The following is a 17,840-nucleotide window of genomic DNA, read 5'->3' on the forward strand; positions in this document are numbered from 1 at the left end:
TTAAAAGTGATGTTACAATTGATTAATAGCTCCTTGGTCATTTCAAAATTATTAGTGACACAATTTGTTGATTGAGCTATCACTTCCCTACTTATATTCTTGGAAAATATTATTAATGCATCTGTTCATAAACTTTTTAAGAACCATAAAAATGATTTTCATGTTAAAATAAATTAAATGCAAAAAAATTTTAAGATGTTACAAAATAATAAGAGGAAAAAATCTATAAAAGTTGGAATATATTCATAAACTTTTAGGCACCCAAAAATATAGCTTCAAAATATAAGCAAAACAGAAATACAAGAAGAAACAAATCTATGAACAATGTAAGAGGTTTTAAAATATGTCTCTTAGCATCGATAGACCAAATAGACAAAAAATTATGAAGACTATACGGTATATCATAACAATAGTAATTACTGTTCATTAATTCTAACACCTTTCTTCTAACAATTTGGAAACATTATTTTGTTTATTCTTACTTTAGAGTGGGAAGGAAAGAATTCACATCCTTATTTTCCAAATGGGGAACAGAAGCTAGAAAGTGCTAAGAAACTTGGTGAAGGTCACTTAGGTAACCACAGTCTGAAACTGAACTTTTCTGATTCACAACCCTTTCCTGAACTTGAATGCTTCCTTTTCTGTACATCTGCCTGTTCTACGGTCCCTAGGTATTTCTCCCTGGTACTGTAAGGGTAAGAGTGGTGAAATAAATTAACTCAGCTCTCTAAATTCTGGCTCTATATGACAATGTGCAAGTCATATACTTTCTCTGAGATTGTTTCCTTAAATATCACTTACAAGGTTTAGGTTTAATAATCTTTGAAGCTTTATTTCTATGGGTCTTGTCTCCCCCACCCCCGCTCCCTCCAATCGCTGGACAAGAACTTCAAACTTAGTTCTCAATTTTTTTTCTTCTTCAGATGTGGTTTTCCAAGAAAAGTATTTTCATACTAATTGGCCTTTCCAATCAGTAATTATATGTGGGCTTCCCTGGTGGCGCACTGGTTAAGAATCCGCCTGCCAATGCAGCGGACACAGGTTCGAGCCCTGGTCCTGCAAGATCCCACATGCCATGGAGCAACTAAGCCCGTGTGCCACAACTACTGAAGCCTGCATGCCTAGAGCCCGTGCTCCACAACAAAAGAAGCCACCACAATGAGAAGCCCACTCAAGGAAGAGTAGCCCCCGCTTGCCGCAGCTAGAGAAAGCCCGCACACAGCAACGAAGACCAAACGCAGCCAAAAAGAAATAAATAAAATTTATTAAAAGAAAAAGTAATTATATGTAATACCGGGTTCTTGAAATACCAGGTTCTGGAACAGTTGCCCTATAAGGCAGGAACCGTTACTCTCTTCATTTTATAGATGAAGAAAAATGACTTCACCGAGTTAAATAACCTGTTCCAATCATAAATATAGCCAGAGAGTAGCAGAGCTGGATCAGGTTCCATATGTATCTGATACCACAGACATGGCTTTTAATCATTATGCTTGGGAAAGACCACCCACTGACCATATTTCAGCAGAGCTATTTCTCATGTCATATTCACCATCCGGATGAATTCTTGATTTCCACACAGCAGTGGGGTCCAGGAGAGGATGGGTGCTTCAAAACCATGCACAAGTCCAACCTCAAATTTACTTTTACAGTTTGACTTGACCCTCTCCCTCAAACAATATGAACAGAGTTGCCAAGTGGCTGACAAAATTAGTTGGTTGGCATTTCAATTCCTTTCTCTGCCTGTGTCTCTGTCCAAGGTTATGACGCTTGCAATGATTTGCAAAATGATGGAAGAGGAGGAAGAGTAAAAGGGGCTTAAGTGTTCAAAATCTTGACCATCAAAACTCGGGAAATCATAACCTACCTCCTCCTCTCCACCGAACACTCAATGCCAGTGAACACGAGGATATCACCTCTTATTCCTAATACCCTTTGGCAAGAATCAGAAAGGAGGTTTCCTAGCACCCCAGGATTGCAGGGCAAGAATGAAAAGTCATCATTGAGCTAGGCTAGTTAATGTTTACAGTCCCTCCTAGGTTGCTGCTAGGCTTTTCGGTACCGTAATGGAAATTAGAAAAAGACACCCCCCTCCACCCCAACTACAAATTACGAAAAGCAAGCTCCCAGTCTCAGAAGAGAGTGTCCTGTACCACACCAAAGTAAATTGCAAGGTGTCCTAGGTTAAATAAAATGTCCTACTCTGGCTGGTAGTCACCAGAGCCCAGGTGAATATCAACCTTTAATCAACCCCTTGGCCAGGCACCTTTGTGCAGTATACAAACTGTACAACCGTACGTGGCAGCCCTGATCCCCTACCAAGCTGAGAGATTATGAATTTATCCTTTTGCTTCAGGAAGTACAGGTTCATAAATTACCAGAATAGTGATCTTCCCTTAGCAAGATACGATCACTGAGTTTTTACCAGTCTTTCTAATTGCCATCGCAATAACTACCGCCACTACTCACCGAGTGCCAACTACCTGTTAGGCACCGTCCTAGAGCATTTACAGAGATGATGAAATGAGCCAGTCTGTGGAACTGATTTTTTAGTGCCGTCCATCTGGGTGTTGATGAATTTCTGTCCTGAATCTCCGTTTTCACCGCGCATAATTAATATTGAGCACTTCTTTCTGACAGTACTTGGTCAGAGGGCTCAGTTACTTCCTAAGGCAACCATGAAACCTTAGAAAGACTCCGGCACTGGCATGCAAAGATGCTTGCCTTCCTGTTTGCTAAAGAGCAACTTCATTCATTCGCTTTACTGAGGTATTTGAAATATAATAAGCTTCACATATTTGAAGTATACAACTTGGTAAGTTTTGACATATACACATACCCACAAAAGCATCAGCATAATCAAGAGACCGAAATACCTATTACCTTCAAAAGCTTCCTCTGCCCTTCTGTCGTTCCTCCCTCCTACTCTCTCCCCATGCACCTCCCCATCCCCAAGTAACCACTCATCTGCTTTCTGTCACTACAGATTAGTTCAAATTTTCTAGAGTTGTATATAAATAGAATCAAACAGTATGTACTTTTATGGTCTGGCTTCTTTCACTCAGAATAATGATTTTTATTTTTATTTTTTTTGCAGTACGCGGGCCTCTCACTGTCGTGGCCTCTCCCGTTGCAGAGCACAGGCTCCGGACGCGCAGGCTCAGCGGCCATGGCTCATGGGCCTAGTTGCTCCGTGGCATGTGGAATCCTCCCAGACCGGGGCACGAACCCGTGTCCCCTGCATCGGCAGGCGGACTCTCAACCACTGCGCCACCAGGGAAGCCCGAGAATAATGGTTTTGAGATTCATGAATGTTGTAGTATATATCAAGAGTTCATTCCTTTTTATTATAGAGTAGCATTCTACTCTATGATACAACACCATCTGTTTACCCATTCATCTGCTGATGGACATTTGGGTTGTTTCAATTTGGGGCTATTAAAAAGAAAGCTAAGAGCTGCCATTTTTAAAGCTCCACGCATAAGGCACTGTCTCATTTAATTCTCACAACCATGCTACAGTTGCATAATGACATTCTTATTTTTCCAATGATGACATGAAAGCTCATGGAAGTGGATGAACTTGGCCAATGTTTGTGAGCAACACAGCTAGGATGTGAACACAGAGTTAGTCAGTGTCAAAGCTTATACTCTTGGACACTACGAGCTCCGGGGGATAGGTACTTACAAGGTAGAAGCCATGGGACACCAGCACAAAGCCTGAAGTCTGTGTGGGTCTTCCTCAAAGAGGGGCTGTCTACACCTGCCTGTGAATAACCGCATGCTACACAAAGCACAACGGCAAGACAGGGCCTGGGCAGCTCCAGTTCTACACTGGACCTGGAAAACAGCCACAGCGAAATCACACCTAGACTAAGGGCTTGCACTTAACGGGCACTTAATAAATAACTGCTGAATGAATCCATGGCTGAATGCCCTAGTGAATGAATGAACGGATGGACAAATAGATGGACAGGTGGACGAAGGTAGTCACTAGTTGCCTTGACGGTAGATTCATCCAACCATCCCATGAAACTGCTCAAAATGTCTCAGGAGTCAGAAGGCGGAGGGGATCGTCTTGATAGTAAGTCAACTGTCGCAGCAGCCCACAGCGTAGGCTGTTCCGTCAGCAGAAAGGGTGTGCAGCTGTGAACGCCTACAGGATGTCGAAGTCCTGAGGCTCACTCCTCATCTCCAGGATCCCGGAGCACATTTACTATAAAGGTTGGAGCCATCTGCCTTGAAAGCTGGGAACTCCAATGGCAGGTCTCCCCTCCCGCATCTGCAAATGGGCCTTGGCTTCTCCAGGCCTTGCACTCTGCAAACGAGCCTTGACAGGGCCCTGCTGGTGGCACCTGGCCACCCTGCTGCTGACTTCATCTGGCAGAGGCCCTCCAGTCTACACCCCAATTCTGGTCCCATCTCTGACAGCTCCCTTGAAAATGAGCTCATTAACAGGCAATTTTATTGAAGGTTGCACAGACAGGCACATTTCCCACTGCCATCCGATGACGTCAGTGCATTTCTGGAGCCAAGATCAACAGAGCATCGTTCACATGACTGGTTTCCTGAGAACTGGAGAAGACCGCACGCACTCAGGCTTCCTCCTAGCTTCCTTCTCCCCTCCCCTCCCCACTCACTCCTCACACAGCACTGAGAACACGGGGGTGAGTGACAGTGAAAGCTAACACAAGAGACGCAGCTTAGAAGAAATTTAATCCAATCCAGTTGGAGAGCCATGTGTCTCACCGCAGCCATGAAATTCCATTTTGAGCTCAGCATGTGCTGACGGAATAATGAAATGAAGATGACACAGCAAATGGCTGGCGAGTCTAATGATGGTTTTTGTGGAGCTTTTAGAGGGGTTATTAGATTCCCTCCCTATGAACCAGAACGACCCAGCAGGCCTAGAGAGATGAACTACTTCATCATTCTTCTCTCCCTGCACCCACACCTGCCAGCCTCTGTCCCTCTTGGTACAAATAGCTTCTTACATAAAAAGAATAAACTGTCAATAGCCTGAAAGTGAATGGTGAAGCTGAGCGCCTGGCACTGCGGCCCCAAGCCCAGTGGTGAGTCACAGATGTAGAATTCATGATTCTGCAACAGCAGGCACCAGAGCATCTTCTGGGTTAACAGGAGAGAGCTGAAGAAGCAGGACTAGTCAACGAATTTTCAAAGTATCTTGAATTCTCCTTTAACAAACAGCCTTGTGTTCAGGCCACATTCAGGGTATGTCAGACAGGGGCAACAAGCTGGGGATGAAAGACGTCTTGCTCACGGGGAAGATGCTGGGGCTCATCCTCTATTACTGCCCATGGGCAAATCTGCATCAGTGTCTCGAAGACCCACCCAGTGAGGCTGGTGACAACGGCAGCTACCATTTTATGAGGACCTACGATGTGTCAGCCTAGATCTCCTAGGCTCTTTAAAGAGTAATTCATTTAGCCTTCACAGCTACGTTAGACTTCGGCATAAAAGTCTCTTCATTTTACAGACAAGACAACTGAAGCTGAGGGCAGCCAAGGTTATAGAGTTAATATGTGGTAGAGCCAAGATTTGGCTCCATGTATTTCCAACACTGCTGGTTTTCCGTAGCCCACGAGCAGCGGTTCTCAAGCTTAGGTCTATATCAGAAACACCTGAAGGCCCTGTTGAAAGAGAACGCTGGGCCCACCTCCAGAGCTCTGGTACAGTAGGTCTGGGACAGAGCCTGAAAATCTGTATTTTTTTAGTAATTTCCCAGATGATACTCATGTTGCAGGCATGGGAACCAGATTTTGAAAACCATCGGAATAGGCTGAATCTGAGTAATCTAACCATCGTTCCAAGTAACAACTCAGCTCGGATGTCATTTCCTCCGACAGGCTTTCTTTGCCCCCCTCCCCCAATCTAAAGTAGATTCTCCAAATCAGGGACCAGCAAACTACAGCCTGTGGGTCAAATCAGGCCCGCTGCCTGTTTTTGTAAATAAAGTTTTACTGTCACATGGCCATGCCCATTCATTATGCGCTGTGTATGACTGCTTGTCCATGACAACGTCAGAGTTGGGTATCTGCGAGAGAGACTGCATGTCCCACAAAGTCTAAAATATTTACCATCTGGCTCTTTACAGTAAAATTTTGCCAACCCTGGCTCTAAATCACATCACCCTTGCTTTATTGCTTTCCCAGCACACATCACTCTCTGAAAGTGTATTGTTCATTCAGTGGTTCATCTGTCTGTATTCTCCACTAGAGTGTCAGCTCCCTAAGAGCAAGGATACTTGTTTGCTCATGGCTGTTCCCGCAGTACCTGGAATATAGTTATCACTTGATAAATACCTGCTCAGTGAATATCACTGTTGAGTGCCCAGGTATGTGACACAGTACTAGGAACACGACGACCACTGGAGGAAGAAGACGAAATTTGGTTGTCACCAAGCGGGCTCCCAGCCAGGATGAGAGATTGAGAAGAGCCAGAGATAAAGAGATTGCTGATGGAGAAACAAGCCTTTCAAGGTAGGACCATGCTAGTTCCTGCAGCGGTGGGGAAACTGGAGGTGGGGAAAGAGGAATTCCTTAGTCAGCAGGGTCAACTGGAGATGAGAAGCCATCTCCCTCCCCCGAGCATGAAAGAGCCTAGTGTGATGCACACCGCTCCCTCCTCCAACACATGCCAAGCTGGCTCCCTCCGATCTGATATCCTGGGTGGATCAGCATGGAAGGCGGGGGCAGGGGGCGGGGCGGGGTGGGTGTGGAGGAAGAGAAGCCCAAATAAGGCTGTTGTGAATCCTGGCTCTGCCCATTACTAGCTGTGACATCCTGGTCAAGCCTGATTTTGGGCTACACTCTCCCCAAATTTTGTGTGCAGATACAAAGTTGGTACGGATTTCATCTTACTTCTGAGCTTCAAGTAAATCCCTGAACTTCCGCCACAAGCCAGATCTTTGCAGGGCGGGCTTCCTCATGTCATTCAGTAGCAGCTCAAAGACCACCGCCCCAGAGAGTCTGCTCCTGACCGATCAATCTAAATTAGCTAATCCCCGCGGTCCCCAACACTCCGGCCCACAGCCATGATCACAGAAGCTACTGCATTTCCTCCATAGTATAAATTAAACGAGACAAAGCACTAGGATAACTCCCAAAGCACCTAGGACAGTGCCTGGCACATGGAAGAGTTCATTAAATGTTTATAGCACTACTATTAGCATCATTTTAAAAATCACAATGTTGAATTATCTTAGTCACTTGTTTTCTAATGTATAGGTCTCCAACACCCCCACTTAGAACTACAGTGCAGCAGGAACCTCAGTGATCTTGGTTACTCTTTTACCCCCAGTGCCTAGCGTGGTGCCTGACACAGAGTAGGTGCACAGGAGTTAAGGGAAGGAAGGAACGGAAAGAACCCAATCGCTATTCCTTTGTCATAACGTTCTCCAGCGTAAGCTCTGACTCATTCTTCCACTCGGACCAGGGGTGTACAATGCAGTGGAAAGCTGCCATGAAGCCCACCCACTGGAGATGGCTGCTAAAGAGACTGTGACAGGCAAAGTAAGAGAGGCAAGGGCAAGGATCCACGCTTCCGGCTGTCCTGCAGATCCTCAATATAGGCCATTCTCCTTTGTGGGGAGGTTCTCTTTGCACTCTGAGCGGTCTACAGAAAACTCCCTGGGGGCTCACTCACTCCTCCCAGGCCCAGGGACTGTGATGCTGCAGGTGACCCCAGGCACCGAGGAAGGGGGTGGCAGATCTCATTCCTACAGCAGACAGCCCCCGAAGCCCGCTTGGGACCCTGGATATTTCAGAGTCAGGTGGCTCCGTCTGGTCCCCTGTCCAAGCTGCTCTGGCTCAGTGGAGCCAGAACTTCATTACAAAGAAGCTGCACCTTTATGACAATCCCACAGCAGAGAACCTGGAGAACAGAAAGGCTCCCGGAGCAGCACAATCAAAATGATTTGATTAAAAGCCTTTGAGCAGGCTGAGAAGGAATCCTGGATTTTGGTTAACCCTATGTTTAATGTCCCTTTTCCACCCAACATAACCTTCTTCTGCCCTGGACAGTCTTATGTTCCTTCCCCGCTTCTTCCTGCCTGCTCAGGGCAGCAGTAATCAGCAACACTTACTATAGCTTCACAAGAAGAGTGATAAGGAAACAATCATTTTATTGAGCATCTACTATGTGTACACACTGCCCTGGGAACTTTCTAGACACTCCTTCACTCAGGGCCAGATCAGCCCTGGGCTCTCGAGGTCTAAGAGTATCAGCTCCTGGCTCAGGGTATCTGAGAATGAATCCCTCTCTGCTACTCCTTAGCTGCGTGACCTCAGGCAAGTTATTCCACTTCTCTGAGCCTTGCTTGACTCACTTCTAAAACAGAGACAGGAATGATAATTACCGAATAAGGTTGTTATAAGAATTAAATACAGTAATGCACACAAAAGTTGAAAATGGTGGTGGGCACATAACAAGTGTTCAATGAAAGTTTAAGAATTTTCTCCACATTATCATCATCATCAGGAGGAAACTGAGGCTCCTGGAAGCTGAACAACCCTCCTGAGGTCGGAAAGGGATGGAGCAGTAGTCAGATTTACTGGACTCTGGAAGTGAAGCTCCTTCCCACTGGGCTATGCTGCTTCCCCCTTCACCCTGTGCCTCCCAATGGGTTCTCCAAATTTTACGGTGACACAAACGGTCCTCTGGTTTGGAAACACAGAGGGCTTCTGCCAGACCCTTGGTTCCTCACACTATGTGCCAGACCCTGAGCCTTGGAGCTGGCAGTGCTGCCACAGGTTTGTGCTGCTGCACAGCCCCTCCTAAGATGTCACCCATCTCCTCCTGCCCCTTTGGAACCTAAGACATCTCTGAAGCAGCTGGGATTATTAGGGGAATGTGCTTAGAATACATACTTTGAAGAGAAATAGAGGGAGCAGGAATAATGGATACAGGCTAGTTCTTCATGTAGAAAAACATTTAAAAGACCTTTATCTTTTCACCGTGTGATGCAACCCTGAACATCTCTGCTTCTGCAGAGGATTCTGGTGACCTGCCTGCCTCTTAACAAATAGTGGTGGGGTGCCTGCCACATGTCAGGTGCTGTGCTAGGTGCTGGAACATTCCCGAAGAACAAAGCAGACAAGATCTCTGCCCTCCTGGATCTTAAAGCAAAGTGGGGGGGGGGCCAAATATTAAAGAAAAAATTACGCTGCTAAGTAAGTACAAGTTTGAGAGGCACTAAAAAGGAAAACTGTGGGGACTGTCACAAAGCGTGGGACTGGAGACCTAGTCTTGTATTGGGAGAGTGGGGTGGCCAGAGAGACTCCTTGAGGAGACACTCCTTGACATCTGATGGATGAGTAACCGTCATCAAATTAAAATGAAAAGCCAAATAAAGAATTTTAGGTACCCTCAGCAGATAGATTTTAGAGTTTCACAGGGCTCAAAACCAGCTAATTCACCCCCATCTTTAGGTAGTACTGGAGAGTCTATTTTGCCACATATGGAAGAATGCTTTGAAAGCCAAAAATTGGGCAATTACTTCTAGTATCCACTCTTCATCCTTCCTGCAATAGTTTGAAGTGAACGTTGAGAGTTCCAGACAAATAACCCAATGGCTATTTTTTATGTGCAAAAAAATGATTAAGGTCAAGGTAAAATGACTAACATTTGGTGACATCCACATTTGAGAACTCTCCATGGATACCTGGAGTATCCAAAACATCAATGAAAAGGACACTCAACTCAGGAGAAGCAATCTGATGGTCTCTTCAGATTTTCAAGGATCAGGAGTAGAAGCACTAATAAAAAAAAAACAACATATCCTCATGTACCCAATGAAGTCTATCCACCCAGAGGATGCACCGGTCACAACATTTCTGGAGGGCAGTTTGGCACAATGAATCAAAAGTCTTAAAGAGGTTTACACGTGACCTATCCACCTCTAGGAATCGTGCTGAAGGCGACGAGCAAGCAAGTGTACAGAAAGGGTGGCTGCTCCCGTTTACTTAATATAGAGAAAAGCTACAAAGGATGCACACGTTCAAAAATAAATTTTCAGTTCATGGTGGTCCTCTTGGCATTTGGGAGGGGTCAATTCTCCTTCCAGCGCTATCGTCTGATACTTTTCAGGCTGTTTAGCATCCCAAGCCCCCACCCACTGAAATACTAGTGGAGGTTCCCTAGTCATTTTGACAATAACTACCCGCTTCTGAGATTTTTTTTTTTTGATGTGGACCGTCTTTAAAGTCTTTATTGAATCTGTTACAATACTGCTTCTGTTTTACGTTTTGGTTTCTTGGCCTCGAGGCATGTGGGATCCCTGACCAGAGATGGAACCCGCATCCCCTGCACTGGAAGATGAAGTCTTAACCTCTGGACCGCCTGGGAAGTTCCCCCACCCCTCAACCCCCGCTTCTAAACATACATTTCCAAGCACACCCTAGTGGTGGGTGGTGCCACTACAGGTTAGTAACTACCAGTGGAGAACTATACAGCCACTCGCAAAGATAATCTGGGTCTAAATATAGAAAAAAATGCAGAAAGAAAGTTCACGATACATAAACTGAAAAAAATTTCAGGATAAGTGGACAGCATCATCACATTTCTGTCCAGAACAAAACAGAAATGTACCCCATATATATACTTGTTTCACACATGCAAAAAAGGTTGGAAAACAATTTTCCTTGGTTGGGAGAATTATGAGTGATTTTTATCTGCTTTCTTTCTTCTTATCTTTCCCTTTTTTCCAATGGGCAAGTCTTCCCATTATAGAAGGAGAAAGCTATTCCTGTTTTGGAGGACAAATGGTGACCCACCTGTCACCTGTCCCTCACACCATTTCACTTCTTGTTTTGACTTCTCGGGAGGATGGCAGGATCCACCTCGGAGAGCACTGGCCTCTGCTTGAGCAGCGTGGGATCACCTTCTTCGCTCTGCCAAACACTCAGCCTCCTTTCAAGGCAGCAGCTATAACACCAGGGCTAGGACCTGGTAGGTGCTCAAATAAAGGTTTGCTGAATTGAGTCATCCTTTTCTTGTCCTGACTGGGCCCGACTTGTGCTGACATGTCCTCCAGGTTCTACCATTACTTTTACCCAGTGGTTCTCAACTGGGGTGCCCGGCTCATCCCCCAGGGGCAATGGGCAATATCTGGATACATGTTTGGTCACCCCAATGTTGCGGGGAGAGGGTGGTGAGTGCTACTGACATCTGGTCGGTGGGGGCCAGGGACGCTGCTAATCGTCCTACAATGCACAGGACCGCCCCGACACCAAGAATTATTCAGCTTAAAATGTCAACAGCACTGAGACTGAGAAACCCTGCTCACCGTTTTCCTTTCTTAAAGCTTGTTAAATAATTTCCAAATTCTTCCTAAAGTATTATCTACTGTAAATGTATCACCACAGCATCTCTAGGAGACAGGGCACATACAATGAATTGCTCAAGCCTGAAGAGAAATTGGAGCCTCATAGATAACTTCAGAGGGTCAATCAGGGAAGACTCCAGTTCTCTGCTCTGCCTCCGCAGGGCTCTCTAGATAATACTAAACACCTCATTTGCAGCGAGCAGAGGCAAAGGATCTGGGCAACTTTTCCGATCAGTTTTCAGTCCAGCCATTAAAAAATACAAGAGAGAAGCCTTTCTTTTCCAGCATCGACTGTTACATTTATCATTTTCCACACTATTTTAAGAAGGTTGCGTTTTGCAGCTAATGGATTTTTATAAAATTAAGTGCCGGTGTTCAAGAACACCTCCCTAAAACGGAGGTGACTTTTGTTCACATCATATTGAACTGAAGAAGGCATTTCTCAGAAGAAATAGAATAATAAAGAGTGTCACCTGAAGGCATATTACCAACCCCACGACCAGGGAATAAAATGAAAGGTTTCTAACAAGAATGAAAACACGTTACTTGGAACCCTAACTTGTCTTGACTATTTCTCCTCCAGCACAAAGCATTTTAATGTTCACTGTAATTTCTCTTGATAGAAAAATGGTTTTTCTCAAACCAGAGACCACTAACATCGTATTAAACATCAGAATTTTTATTAGTAAAAGGCATTTAGGGTCTCAAATTTTTCTAAAAGCTACTAGGCAGCTTTTAAAAAATCTTCAAACCTATAATCAGTTCCATTAATAATAGACTTTAAAAGATCTCATAATTAAAAAATTTGAAGACCATTTTTTACATGCAACATGATCCCCTGAAACACCTTTAATACAGATCCATAGTTTATTAGACAAATATAGAGCCCTTCAAACAGCATAAAGAGACGGTCTCTCTCTGGAGAACAATTTCCTTTCTAATCACCTGTATCATATAGGTTTGAGTAAGTGTAGGGAACAGAGAAAACCATTTAAAGAAAAATACAGTTATAAGAGATGGGAATATCCTGCCATCTGACATAATTCAAACCACTTGTTTAATAGCATTAATCTTTTTTTTTAAATTTATTATTTATTAAAAAAATTTTTTTTGGCTGTGTTGGGTCTTCACTGCTGTGCGCGGGCTCTCTCTAGTTGCAGCGAGTGGGGCCTACTCTTCATCGCGGTGCGTGGGCTTCTCTTGTTGCGGAGCACAGGCTCTAGAGCGCAGGCTCAGTAGTCGTGGCACATGGGCTTAGTTGCTCCCTGGCATGTGGGATCTTCCCGGACCAGGGATCGAACCCGGGATCGAACCCGTGTCCCCTGCAGTGGCAGGCGGATTCTTAACCACTGCGCCCACAGGGAAGTCCTAGCATTAAACATTTTCTTTCAAAACAAGTCAAAGAAAGTCATTTTATGTTTTCCAAAGACGTTCACTTTGGATGAGGCAAGTGGCCTTCAAAAATACATAAGCACTTACTTTTGGAATTGGTGAATGTAACCAAGATCTTTAGCTTCTGCAACTGCCTGTTCTCTTGGGGCAGTAGAAAATGTTCTCTGAATATGAACACCATAGAATGATATTTAATGGCCTTAGAAAAGAATCTACCTAAGCAGGGAACTGAAAATAGCTTAACTTTGGAATTTCAGGGCCCAACTCAGCAGGAAGCAATGTGAATAAAAGAAGCGTGGGTCTCTTAGAAGCTGCTGGAAATGAGGTTAGCAAGAAAACGAAACAAGCTCACAGCTGTATCGAGGTGTGAAAACTCACTGCTCAAGTACTGCCAGTAGAATCGTGATGTCAAACACAGATATTCAGTCACCCACCACCTCATCTGAGTTTCCAGACAAACTCAATCAAATACTCTCATTCTTCTTCAACTTACTCTTTAATAATACAGTCTTTATTGGAACAGAAGAAAATCAAGATATAACCTTAACCTACAAACTAACAGAGAACACACTTCTTTCTTTCTGCTGATAACCCAACACAGAAGTCCCTTCAATTCTCATGCAGATTATTTTCTGTGAATGTTTCTGTTCTAAGACATTTTCTTCCTAGTAAGAATGAGAGTAGAGATCACAAACCGGAAGTGCCTGTGGGGTGTAGGAAGATTAACACAAAAGGGCTTAGTGGAGACTAGGGTGACTTGGAGAGTCATTCTTTCTAAACACTTCCTGGAAAGAAGTACTAGTGCTCAACTCAATGGCCTGCACACAAGTCCCTGAAGAGTAAGATTTTAAACTTTAAAATTAAAATTTCCTAATTTTTAAGTGTTAGTAATTTTTAAGTATTAGTGACTAATTCGAAATTTAAACAATCCTTTGCTGGCTAAACAAATCCTGCCTGTGTGCTTGATTTCATCTGTTAATTTACAACCTCAGAAAGAAAGAAAGAAGAAGAAGAAGAAATGGCTCAGGGAAGACGAGATCGGGTGCATTCAGGGTGGTATGGCCATAGACAAGAAATGGCTAACCAAAGAGATGTTATCAGGGTCCCATCCTTAAGTTCTCGGTGAATTCTTAGGTCTTCCCTAACCATAAAGAACCTTTTCTAAAAGCATCATCACATCTCAAGTTCCTGACTTCACATTTCAGGGTTTTTAAGCTTCAAAACATTGTCAGACATAGAGAAGATCTCCAGAGAAAGAAACTTCTTGTGTCAAAGGAAGGGTATAGTGGTCTCACACTTAAGATTCTGATAAACCTGTGTCTCAAAGACGCACAGGGAAGATCATGACAATATCCAGCTTACAGGAGGGGCTTCTGTAAGGACAGAAGGCTCGTGGAAGATGAAAGGGCTCGTGGAAGAGAAAATTCCAAGTACCAAGAAATGCAAAGCAGAAGTTGTGTATCACTGAGAGAAATGCAGTAAAACGAAAGAAACCAAGTTCATCTAACCAAGTTAATAATATTTACAACCTGTGGGCAGTGCCAAAATATTTCAGGAAATGTCAATGTCTTTCTTTGTAAAGCCAGGCCAAACTTTTGAACACAGCATTAGATCACTGGGAAGAAGAAGGTAAATCCTTATTTCCTTACAAAGAATCTTAACATTAAGATTGATGGCCAATGTAGAACGTCCCTTCCCTCTCCAAAAATGAAGTTTCATTATCTAATGTTTCTAGACAATCTTTTGGTAACAGTTAAAAATGGCAATACAGAATGAATTAGCCATGGCCCACCCAAGGCTCAGTTTCATTTCTCTTTCTGGTTTCCCATTGGGGCCCCAGACATCTTCATCCCATGTAGCCCCACTTCTCTGAATCAGCAAAGTCAACTCTCCCTTCTGAACCGGAATGAGGAAGGACGGGTAAGACACAGGTAAAAGCCAACCCCACAAATGCCCTCCTGTCAAGAACGGTACCTGTTCAGGCTTCAGCCCCGGCGGGACCCAGGCGTACTCCTCCAAGGCACAGCCTGAGTCGTCATCCGAGGTCGAGTTCCTCTGGAAGTCAAACATGAGTTTGCTGACAGTCTTCTCCATCGCCAGGGGCATCACCGTCACCATGTGCTCCTCCTGAGGGCACTTGCAGTGCAGGCAGATCTTCCTGCAAGTGGCAAAGGCGGGAGGTGAGAAGGAAGGCAAAAGAAACCATGTTTTTCACTTGGCCGGCCACTCACCAGCCCTTGGATCCCAAACCACAAACACATTCCTTGGCAACCGGCTTCTGGCATCTGAAGGAGAGTTCCACGGCACGCCTGTCTTTGTAGAAGGCGTGGCACTGCGTACCTGGAAACGTCCTGAGCCATCAGAGGCCACCAGGTAAGCACGCTAAGGGTATTTAAACATGGACTGCAACCTCTTCTTCTACATCAGTATCCCAAGAGGAATGTCAGAACACCTTTTATTTTACTAGGTAGAACACTAGATATGGACCTTGACCACAATTTCCTTGACTGGAAGAGTAATTAAATATACACAATACATATGCAGACCAGAAATATTACCAGTAGGTTTAACAAATAGTGACAACATTCCGTTTTTATAAAAGGTTTCTAGACCTTAGGAAAAGGAAGTGGTTATAAAAATAACTGCAGGTGAGAATTTCTTTAAGAAGAGCAAAAATATTTTTGCCCATTAAACAAACCTGACCCTAAGATCTCATGGGGAAGACATTTCCACCTCCACTAAAGGTACTTGTAGGTTTGAAATTCTAATTAGAAACCCCAAATTACCCAACATTGGTAGCTTTCTTTTTTAATATACAAGAGGATCATGCATGTGAATTATTTCAAAAGATAGCAGCCAAAGATAACAATTCTCTCCCCCAAATAAAACATTTCTCTTTTAAGATTACCATCTGTTCCCTTTTCCATGGCTACAAAAATGATGAAGCAATAAAAACGCTGATGTCAGCAACACAAGAGCATTTCTAGCTTCTACCAGTAAAATAAAAAGAAAGGAAAAAAATAAAGGAGGAAGTAATTTTAATAAGCTGTTGTACCTGTACTCTGACCTTCAGAATTAGCTTCAGTAGCACCTTATAAAACTGATGAAACAGCCCAGAATTCTAATCCCCATGTGCCTGAATTTTTTGACAACAGCTTTGTGAAGATATAATCCACACACCATAAAATTCACCATTTTAAAGTCTACAATTCATTGGTTTTTATTATATTCTCAGAGATGTGAAAGCATCACCACTAATTTTAGAACATTTTCTTCACCCTCAAATGAAACTCCATGTGCATTAGCAGTAACTTCCCACCTTCCCCTCCCCCCAGGCCCTGACAACCACTAATCTATTTCCTGTCTCTAAAGTTTTACCTGTACTGGAAATTTCATATAAGTGGAATCTTACTATATGCAGTCTTTTGAAACTGGCTTCTTTCACACAGCATGATGTTTTCAAGATAAATCCATGTTGAAGCATGTGTCAATCTTTCATTTCCTTTTATTGCATTATAATATTCCATATACTAAATTTTGTTTATCCATTTATCAACTGGTAGACATTTGGATTGTTTCCACTTTTTAGTTTTTTTTTGAATAATGGTGCTTTATTTATGTACGCGGTTTTTTGTATGGATATATGTTTTCAATTCTCTTGGGTATTTACCTAGGAATGGAATTGCTGGGTCATACAGTAACTTCATGTTTAACATTTTGAGGAACTATCAAACTGTTTTCCAAAGTATCTGCTCTTTTTTACATTCCCACGTGCTAATGAACGAGTGCTCCATTTTCTCCACATTCTTGCTGCACTTGACACTGTCTTTCTCTTTGATTGTTGCCCAGTGGGTGTGAAGTGGTATCTTACAATGGTTTTGATTTGTACTTCCTTACTGACTAATGATGTTAAGCGTCTTTTTATGTGCTTATTATATATCTTCTTTGGAGAAATGGCTATTCAAATCTTTAGTTCATTTAAAACTGTCTTTTTATTGTTGAACTGAAAGCATTCCTTATATACTTTCTGGATACAAGCCCTTATCAGCTATATGCTTTGTAAAAATTTTCTCTCATTTGGTGGGCTGTCTTCCCTTTCTTGATGACGTCCTTTGAAACACCGAAGTTTTTGGTTTTGAGGAAGCCCAATTTTTTTTGTTGTTCCTTATGCTTTGGGTATCATATTTAAGAAACCGTTGCTTGACCCAAGGTCATTACGATTTACTCTTGTATTTTCATCTAAGAGTTTTATGGTTTTAGCTCTTATACTTGAGTCTATGACCCATTCTGAGTTGCGTTTTGTATATGGCATGAAGTAGGAGTCCAACTTCATCCTCATGTGCCTAGCTAACTGTCCCAGCACCATTCAACTGCATTGACCTTTGTCAAAAATCAATTGATCATAAATGTGAGGGTTTATTCTGGGCTCTCAATTCTATTCCATTGATCTATATGTGTATCCTTATGCTAGTACCATATACTCTTAATTACTGTAGTTTTTTGTAGTAAGTTCTGAGATTGTGAAGTGTGAGCCCTCCAACTCTGTTCTTTTTTTTTTTTTTTTTAATTCAAACAGAAAGTCACAAAAATTATAATCATCCTTATCAGTTCACTCAGTCTCTGTTCTTCTTTTAAAAAATTATTTTGGCTCTTTTGGGCCCCTGACATCTGAATTATCAATATAAATTTTAGGGTTGGCTTGCCAATTTCTGCAAAAAATCAAGCTGGGATTTTGACAGGGATCGCACTGAATCTTTAATTCGGAGAGTATTGCTATCGTAACAATATTAAGTCTTCCAATCCATGAACAAAGAACGTCTTTCCATTTATTTCAGTTTACTCGAATTTCTTTCAATGATATTTTGTGGTTTTCAGGTACAAGTTGTGCACTTCTTTTGTTAAGTTCACTCCCAAGTATTTTATTCTTTTTGACATTATTGTAAATGGAATTGTTTGCATAATTACATTTTCAGATTGTGGCGTACAGAAACACAAATGATTTCTGTACCTTGATCTTGTATCTTACAATTTTGCTGAGCTGGTTTATTAGTTCAAATAGTGTGTGTGTGTGTGTGTGTGTGTGTGTGTGTGTGTGTGTGTGTGTG

At 43.0% G+C, this 17,840-nt stretch overlaps 1 protein-coding gene across 2 annotated transcripts in view; it reads right to left on the bottom strand.

Moving 5' to 3' along the window:
• The window catches only part of PRICKLE2 (prickle planar cell polarity protein 2), a 246,745-nt gene that overhangs the window by 83,567 nt on the left and 145,338 nt on the right, over positions 1–17,840 (bottom strand). For both annotated transcript variants that reach the window (XM_029243456.1, XM_029243455.1), the window contains exon 2: positions 14,710–14,893. In XM_029243456.1, coding sequence (XP_029099289.1) covers positions 14,710–14,853 — 144 coding nt within the window. In that variant the 5' untranslated portion in view covers positions 14,854–14,893. The remainder of the gene's footprint in view (positions 1–14,709; positions 14,894–17,840) is intronic.

Source organism: Monodon monoceros, unplaced genomic scaffold (genome assembly GCF_005190385.1).
Source record: "Monodon monoceros isolate NGI ecotype Baffin Bay Population unplaced genomic scaffold, NGI_Narwhal_1 Super_Scaffold_3, whole genome shotgun sequence".
Taxonomy (NCBI): Eukaryota; Metazoa; Chordata; class Mammalia; order Artiodactyla; family Monodontidae; genus Monodon; species Monodon monoceros.